At 35.8% G+C, this 8756-nt stretch overlaps 2 protein-coding genes across 3 annotated transcripts; both read right to left on the bottom strand.

The window, feature by feature from the left end:
• Positions 1-1665: 1665 nt before the first annotated feature.
• On the bottom strand, positions 1666-3826 carry LOC108551352 (IQ and ubiquitin-like domain-containing protein). The gene is made up of 6 exons (XM_017905485.1): positions 3603-3826; positions 3210-3437; positions 2595-3139; positions 2299-2499; positions 1837-2215; positions 1666-1771 (listed from the first exon to the last, which is right to left on the bottom strand). The coding sequence occupies exons 1-6, from the start codon at positions 3824-3826 to the stop codon at positions 1666-1668; spliced, it is 1683 nt and encodes a 560-aa protein (XP_017760974.1).
• A 910-nt stretch (positions 3827-4736) lies between these two features.
• Positions 4737-8008, bottom strand: Naa35 (N-alpha-acetyltransferase 35). 2 transcript variants are annotated; one of them, XM_017905491.1, is made up of 10 exons: positions 7926-8008; positions 7684-7745; positions 6933-7468; positions 6651-6843; positions 6389-6570; positions 5988-6320; positions 5504-5896; positions 5266-5439; positions 5073-5189; positions 4737-5004 (listed from the first exon to the last, which is right to left on the bottom strand). In XM_017905491.1, the coding sequence occupies exons 1-10, from the start codon at positions 7982-7984 to the stop codon at positions 4864-4866; spliced, it is 2190 nt and encodes a 729-aa protein (XP_017760980.1). In that variant the 5' UTR covers positions 7985-8008; the 3' UTR covers positions 4737-4863. The 2 variants fall into 2 exon arrangements, with proteins under 2 accessions (XP_017760980.1, XP_017760979.1); XM_017905490.1 differs by lacking the exon at positions 7684-7745 and having other exon boundaries at positions 7926-7999.
• Positions 8009-8756: the final 748 nt, after the last annotated feature.

Raw genomic sequence — 8756 nt, 5'->3', positions numbered from 1 at the left:
AAGATTGAAAGGTATCTTGAAGGAATATTTTCGTGAATCGCAACGCGAGATTTAAAAAATTGTTAAAGCGAAACAACGTGCTCTCGAAGCGTTATGAATTATTTAACAACAAAGCAAAAGCAAGGGCTGCTACGATACTGCGCGAACGCAAAAATATTCGCGTAGATCGGGCAGAATCTGAAGCGGAATGCGAAAAGAGAATCGGCGATGGAACCGTTCCACCTGAGATCACACGCGCGTTGAATCGCCTAGTCGATGACTTTTCGTCCCTTTGTCGGGATTAACGTTTCCCTCCTCTCCCCGAATTTAAATATAAATATGCTAAAATAATATTACGATATAATCGTGCGACGAAATTCCGCTGGAATTTTTCGCTGCGTCGACGCTGGGATCATCCAACTATGCCGAATGAAAGCACTTGGTAAATTTGGAAGCAGAGACAATAGCCCGTGGAGGTGATACGTAACGTACCAATTAATTCGATGAAAAATAGACGTCAACGCGAAACAAACGTCCGTATCGAGGCAAATAATTAACAGAAATGATAATTAAGCGTCGCGTCTCGCTCGTAATTCCGTCACGGATCGTCGAAAAACGAAGAAATCGATTGGCGTCGCGTGATCACAATGGGTTACAGTTGTTTCAAGCGGACCAACAACAAATGATTCATCCTATTAAAGTCTGTGCGTGATAAATCAGTAATCCACTTAAAAAATGAACTTCGCTGCACATGCACACGAAGCTACACGGCATTCGCTAACCCGTGTCGTGTAAAATTCAGTAAAGGAAATGCACAGGGACGTATAAAGAAGCGAAAAATTCGAACATAAATTAACTCGACGTACGCGATATGCAATCATTCTCTTTTGGAACAGGCTGATGAATAATTAGGAATCTGATGCGTGTCTCGACTCACCGTGCTTCCGCGAATCAATTTCGCCTTTTTTGCTCCATGTTTACCAAAAGTTACTTTTATAACGTCGCTGTTTATCAGATGGAGCTGGTCCCGCGATTATTCATCGTTCGTTCCGCCGTGATTTGTCGTCGTCACCGAGAAATTTATCGTCACTCGTGCTGTCAAGCTATAAATTGGCTAACGACGCGCAGCGTCGCGACGCGTGCACTAACGGCCGAGCGGCGGAATCGACGGCGACGTCGGTGTGCCTTGAAATAACGCGTGCTATTAGATTTATCGAAATGACATGGCGGAGAAAAAAGAAACGGGACACGGGTGCCGGAAACGACAAACGTCGGACAAAGACGAAGAAGCGGAGCTTTTAATGCGACGCAATCCATATAGGAGACTTCTCCACCACCTGAAAGGTCAAAGCCTTAAACCCAGCGTTGCCAATGGCAACCTGCTTGGTCGATCGGTCAAAAGCACTTTCTAGTCCATTATTTTTCGATTTTATATATTCCTCGTTCAGAAAAGGACACACTCCTCCAATTCCACCCGATCGAATTTTTTCTCTGCCCGATACGATAAGTTCCTACCAAGATGGACGGCTTGGGAAGAGATAATTTCGAAGAACCATGGACAGGTTTGCCTGAATATAAATTATGCGTGTATAGTATCAGTTGTTCGCGTGTTTTACTTTTCCGTTTCCGTTTCGTAGAGACAGTTAAAGCTCCACGAGGATAAATAATTAAACACGAGTAAACACATCAAGTGAAAAGGTAATCGTCCACTTTGATCGCCGGTTTATAAACCGCTTTGTCCTCGATCCGATGAAACTTTTCTCGAAACTCCTTCTCGAACTGCCTCAAGTGCCTGCAACGGATTCAATCGATACGTTATTTCCACTCCACGATACTCAAAACTCTATGTGCACAAACCCGAAGTGGTTTTTCGCTAACTGATGAGACAACAAGATCTTCTCGATGAGTGGCTTCGAGTAAACGCTCGCGAGGTCCTTGATCCTGCAGTGAACGTCAGCCTCGTCAGCCGTTAAAATGATGCAATTCCACGGTGACCATTCCTTATTTACGTCATATCGGACGACTCGTAACAAGAACAGATCCCTGTTTTCACTGACGACCGAGTAGCCGTGCCAGATATTGTTCACCAAATAATACATGTCGTGTTTCTGCATCATAAACGCAATGGCCGACGGTGATCCTCTTTTCTTCTCCTCGGAGCGTACGCAATTCAGCAGAAATATGTAAGGATCGTAGTTGACGTGCGCGATATTTCGTTCGCGTAGCCATGTGCAAGCTTAAAGCATCGGGAGAATAGTTAGAGACAACAAAAGTATACTTTTCGCGGAAAACCTGTTTGCGAAATGAGGTCGATGGTACCAACGCAAGTGAACAGCCTCTTCATCCTTCCATGAACGGTGAATCTGTGACAGGGAATCAATTTTAAACAACTGCGACATAACCTCGTGGATGGTTCGATCGGTTCCCGCAGTTTCTCGTCATCCACGTTCTTGCAAAAGTGTTTATCGTTGTTCGTGCAACAGCACGAGTGCGACATCCGCACAAAGTCCAAATAACTGTCTGCATTTTTAAAGGAAAAGGGAAGATAATTTGGCTTAAGATACTTCTACCACACGAAGCTTCGCGGACGAGAATCGCGCGTCATTTTCTCTTACAAACTACCCTCTCCCGGAAGTAGTCCAGCGGCATGTCTTTCATCCCTCTTGCCAAGTAGGTTAACTCTTGGTCCAAGAGCCTTATCAGATCGAACGCGGACACGCAGTTGTGCACTTCCAACGATTTCTTCAGCATCGTGAGCAACTCCATGCGTTCCCCTCGAGTAACGCTGTAATTCGTCAACGAGTCGTAAAGGATCTTCAATTCTCTCGCTTTTTGGTTCCTCATCGTGTCCATCTCTATGAGTTTGTTCTTGTAACCGTGCCACGAAATAGGCTTGCAGTTCACCGTGACAAATCTCACGCGTTTCCGGTCCATGTAGCGCTTCTTCACCGCCTGTCTCTTCTGGTCGATCACCTTCAACATCTCCACCATCTTCTCCAATGTCACATGATTTTCCGCGCACCTTGCGGGTCTGAAGAATCGTTGCTTCGCACACTCGAGACGATCGTGTCGCCATTTCTCCACCAACTCGTAGAGCATGTCGAAATCCAACCGAGTTCTGGGATTGATTCTTCGAAGAATTTCCTGACGATGTCTTTTCCTAAGACGTGGGTCGATATTTGATAGTTAGTTAGAGTTAGTGCGATTTTTGAGTTTCAAACATTACGTACCTGTACAATAATACTTTTTCCGCTTCGTGCTGCTTGCAATTCTCGACCAGCTCGCGGTACCGTCTCGCATATTCTTTGATACGCTTCAGCAATTTGTATATCCTGTAATTTCTTTGGATAATTCGTGCCTTCCCATCGTAATCCAGTCGTATCATCATTTCGTCGTATGTTTCATACGGCTTCGATGTCACGTACTTGTCCGATTCGCTCGATACGAAACAGTCAGGTCTGAATGAGAAGAAAAATGTAGATGAACGAAGAAGAATCGTAGAAAGAGTTTGTAATCGTTGGAATTAAGATAAGAGTAAAGCAGTGAAAAATGTGCTGCTGTAGTATGGAAAAGAAAATTGTAGAAATGTTCGTTTTTTAACAATAATAAAAATCCACATGCACCGCGACATTTGCGTTGGATGATGACACGGTGTTTGCGTGAATACTTCTGTCCAAGAAATATATTGTACTTTTCTACTGCATTTCTGTTTAAGTGGCTTTCTCGGAGGACCTGTTTGGGACTCGGCATTTAAATATTCTACTTGGGTAATTTTGTTCTTCCATCCTCCCAAATAGGGTTTCTTTATTCTTCGATCCTCCACATCTACCGAACGGCAAGAAACCATTTTGAAAGATTGTAGATGTTGATAATCCGAAATATTTTAAATGAAAAATAATGGTTTAATTATGACAGTCCGATTTGAAGGAATATAAATTCCTGTTGAATATAAATTAAATTGGATGCTGAATACAGGTTCGAGGTTTAAACAAAACTGCTATTCATTTTTTTGTCCATATATATATGAATAAAAAAAAAAAAGGGAACAGCATATAATATTTTTAATGTATATTTACTGAATAAAATTGCTTATAGAATAGACTTTATAACCGTTTTAGATTATCATTTTTATTAGACATACATCACTTCCTCACATGAATTTTGTGATTTACAAGTACTTTATCTTTCAATTATTAATTTTACATTAAGATCCAGTGTTTCAGTTCAGTGTTACAATATTCGCTTCTGCACGGTACAGAATTTAATAATGTATAAATCATGTCTTCCTACTAAAGTGTAAGGAATACAATACTCATAGACGCAAACAACTTAAATCTCGTTTGATCGATGGAATTACGGGTTTTTATTATAAAAAAGATTGGTATCAGAATGTGTATTTCATAGCTGAAGCTTTCAATATATATTTAAAATGTTGCAGATGTGACTAACAAGAATTGTTAACGATTTCATTGATAAGGTGTGTTACTATACAACATTTCGAGACTATACATTCTATACTTCTGTTATTTACATTTCATAACGGTCTGTAAATTTCACGAACCTTATCTTCAGACAATCGATGCATTCATTCTTAATATCCACATGAACTCACTTAAAACATACGATTTATGATAAACTATATACAAATATCAGTTTCATTTTTTATAGAAATTTATCCACAAAATATATACGACAAATAATACATATCTGTACAATGAAGAGTGTATCGTTAATAAAACAAAAAAAAGAAAGGGAGCTTCAAAGGTTGTATTAGACAAAAAGAAGGCATCCAAAGTCAACAACACAAAAATATTTTTTGCACGATTAAAGCTAGAATAAATAATATATAATTTATAGCATGAAATGATGGCCATTACAAATGATTTAATTCAATTTTATCAGTGGGAAATGTTGATGACATGAGAAGTCAAATACTGGAGGTTCTTTGGAATCCTTTTTATGCCCATCAGCGAGTAATTTTAGAACCACGAAATTTGTTTTCGCCACTTTTAATAAATCATTGATCTGTAAATCAAGCGATATGATAAGTAAAATAAGTTTATCGAAAACTCAAAAAGATCAAAAATATTTACCTCATTTACAGTACTAGCATTCAGAGGATAAAGAAACAATGCTCGTTCCAGCATATTTCTAGCTTGATGAAAATGACGACAACCATCTAAGTACAACATTTCACTAGTAGCCGTTTCCTAGGAAAATAAATATTGAGAAAGGCCATTTGCTAGTAGATAAAAAAAAAAGAAAAAGAAGGATCATTATACTCACGTTTCTTTTATACACCTGTACATTAGTTATATCTAAGAATTCTTGATAAAGTACCGGTGGTGGAGTTAATAATGAAGAAAACGGTAATAACCTGTGTTCGTATCGAACTCGTTCCGAATCAAATGGTGACTCAGGTAGTAGTATTTTACCATCCATATGGAAACCAAATAAAGCCTTTAAAATAAATTAATTGTAGAAATTATATCCTTTTACAAAAAGCCAAACATGTACAACTTACTTTATAATATCCTCCACATATATTTTGCATAGCTTGGTACATTAATATTTCTAAATTGTATGGTCTAGATGTTGATTTTTTCTTCTTACTTCTTGCTCTCTTTTTTCCGCGTCTACCTTTATTTGCATCATTATGTACATTCTGTTCCATTAAGAACGTATTAGCTCTTGTAATAGCTGATACAAGCCATCCATAAAGAAATTCATACAGGTACCAAAATATATAATGATATTCATGTACCGAGTATAATTCCAATTCAAAGCCACTTAACAAATACATGACCATAACGCGTAATGTATGATACAAAATCCATGTTCCAAAACAAGCTATATGTGATCTAGGTGTATCACTTTTCATTGACAAACTGTGTAAAAATCCATCAATTTTCTCAGCCTGTCAAAATTCGAAATTAGAGTAATGAAATTCTCAAATCTTATATAATGCAAATCATTCTTTTTTTTTTTCTTTTTTTTTTTTATCTTACTTCATCTTGCAATACTGCGAAATCATCCAATAAATGTGCTAATTTTTCTCTCTGTCTTGCTCTATTATGACCAGTAAGTTGCAGTAAACTGCTAAAGAGGCCTACACAATGAGACATAAAACTATCAACATATTCCTTAGCTTGATGATTTTGAAGTAATGTGCTTTTTGGCATTAGTACTGGAGGCCCTATGAAATTCCGCGCTGCATCTTTCAAAACATCAGCAAAATTTTGTACACCAAACACCCGATTTGTTGTGGGTAAATAAACTATTTGCAGCATTGATCTGGATAATATACATGGATTTTGTCGTGAGAATTCTAAAAAAAAGTCCTAAAAAGAAATCAGTGTACATGGAATTTATGCAAAAAATTCCTAGTGGCCTATACATCTTTTCTTACCAAAGCTGCATGAAAACCATTCTGATTAGTAATCATAGTCACTATTCGAAATCTGTTCAATAATTCATCCAAATACTTTAAAGCCTCTATTCTTGGCTTTATTTTTGTATACCTTGGAAATGTTGGTGGTAATAATCTTTGATTCACCATAGGGACAAATCCCATAACATTCGGATAATTTGCTATAATCATAATATAACACATAATTTACACAATAGTTGATATAATAGTTTATATAAACTGTTAATCGCAAGAAACTTACATATTTCATCAGCTTTATCACCACATCCTACTGTTTTAATCATAATTTGGATCATGCGAGAACATTTTGATAATAGTATGTGACAATAATTTAGATTTTGTTGCAACTGTTCCTTTTTTCCCATTAATGATAGAATTTGATAAAATATTTTAGTAAATCTAATTCTAGCATACAGTGCTAATCTATCATTAGACTGAAAGAAGTAATAATTTAAGCAATTATTTATATTCTTAATTATTCTAAAAAGTTCAGTACAATTTATGTTTTGCAACATGCACCTACTTCTTTCTCCGATACTGTATGACTTGGTTTCATTCTACTTTTCCTAGGTCGTTCATCTTCTACTTCTCTCAGCATTGATATGATTTTTTGTTCTGTAATATCCTGTTGTAATCTATAACCGTAAGTAGCACTCTGGAAATCTTCTTCCTCAAAAACTAATGCTTTATTGATGCAATCTTTGATAACTTCAATTATTTTATATACAGCATAACAAAAGATTTTCAAAGGCTTATCCACTATTTGACTTGGTTGGTGAAGATACAAGTTAGTGAAAACTGTTTGGGCCAAACTATGACCTTCAAGCCAAGACACTATACACGCATAAGTTGAATCTATTATTGCTATAACTTCTGATGGAGTTAAATTGTCCAATTTCAATGCACCCGAATCAACAGCCTGTGTAAAACTGCATGGTTTGTTATTGCCTCTATTACATAGCATGCCTACATCCATTTTTGGATCCATCATTTCAATTGCAGACATGGCCTCAAATAATCCAAACAACTCATCATGTAATAGCTCACCTAATTCCAGCTCTAAATGAACAGAACAATATAATATTTAATATTGTATAATATATTGTCTTTATTAATTCACGTCACTAATCAATATAAATTAAAGATCCAGTGGACAATGATACTTAAATTCCAACAATGAACATAAAACAAAAAATGGAAAGGAAGAAAAAAATAAAAAGAAAACTTGTAAAGCAAGCATTTGCAAAGGAGAAAATTAGTTTCTAAATAAGCACCTGTAATAGCCTCGAAAAATTCTTCGGTAATATCTATCCAACTGTAAGTAGCTTGGTCAAATCTGTAATGTAAATAGATGTAAAAATTAAAAAATATTACCGAGAATCACGAATGATGTTATATGCTAGGTTATTTTCTTAAAGCCTAACTATAATCGTAGCATTCTTCTTTTAATGTTTTTGTGTAATTATACGTTAGTTGTAGACAATTTTTTTATTACAATTAATATATCACAACTCACTGTGATTCTTTATCTTCGCCCATGTCAAATGAATTCTGTTCTTCTACCGTGGTCGCCATTCTTGCAGACTGACCTGTCACATTTAACAGCACTGCCAATAGTACAAAACTATATTATCCTTCTATCAAATGTTAACTCTTACACACTACCTTCAGATCAAAGAAAAGTTATACATTTACAGATTTTTTTAAATTATTGGATAGGTTTTTATACTTATGAATTTTATGAATTTTTATGAATTTACAAACACCGTGTATGTACATTTATGTAAGATGAAAATAAAAATTACTTATTATTATTTAAATAAAATGAGTTTAAGAACACTTGTATTCACAACTATTTGAATTTATGACATTTCAGTTACCCGAAGGAAAATCCATAGAATTGTGCATGAAATATTAACTTAATATTTTCTATGTTTAACTTTTCTTATACTTTGAAACTTTTGTTTCAAATGGAAAATAAGGTATGTGAAAATAAAATCTTACTATATTTTGATGAAAATATTCTCTTGAAATTTCAAAATTTACGTTAATATTAGTATGTTATTTTCAGGAACTTCTTGACGAACTGAAAGTACTCCGACAAATGCAATTCGAATTGCAACAATTTTATACTTTGTTACGCTTAATAAGGATTGATTTGGAAAAGATTATAAACAACTTCACATCGTTGAATCGTAACTAAATCTTTGTCCTTATTGACATTTATTAGTAACATTTTATTAATGTTTGGATGAAAAGCATAAATAAAAATGTTTCTTTTAGGTGAAGTAAAAGATTTCGTAAACATTTATAATTGATCTCTCTCTCCCCCCCCCCATCTCTCTGT

This window comes from Eufriesea mexicana, unplaced genomic scaffold (assembly GCF_001483705.2).
Source record: "Eufriesea mexicana isolate 0111107269 unplaced genomic scaffold, ASM148370v2 scaffold3927, whole genome shotgun sequence".
NCBI lineage: Eukaryota > Metazoa > Arthropoda > Insecta > Hymenoptera > Apidae > Eufriesea > Eufriesea mexicana.
This window is presented reverse-complemented; position numbering and strand designations above follow the sequence as displayed.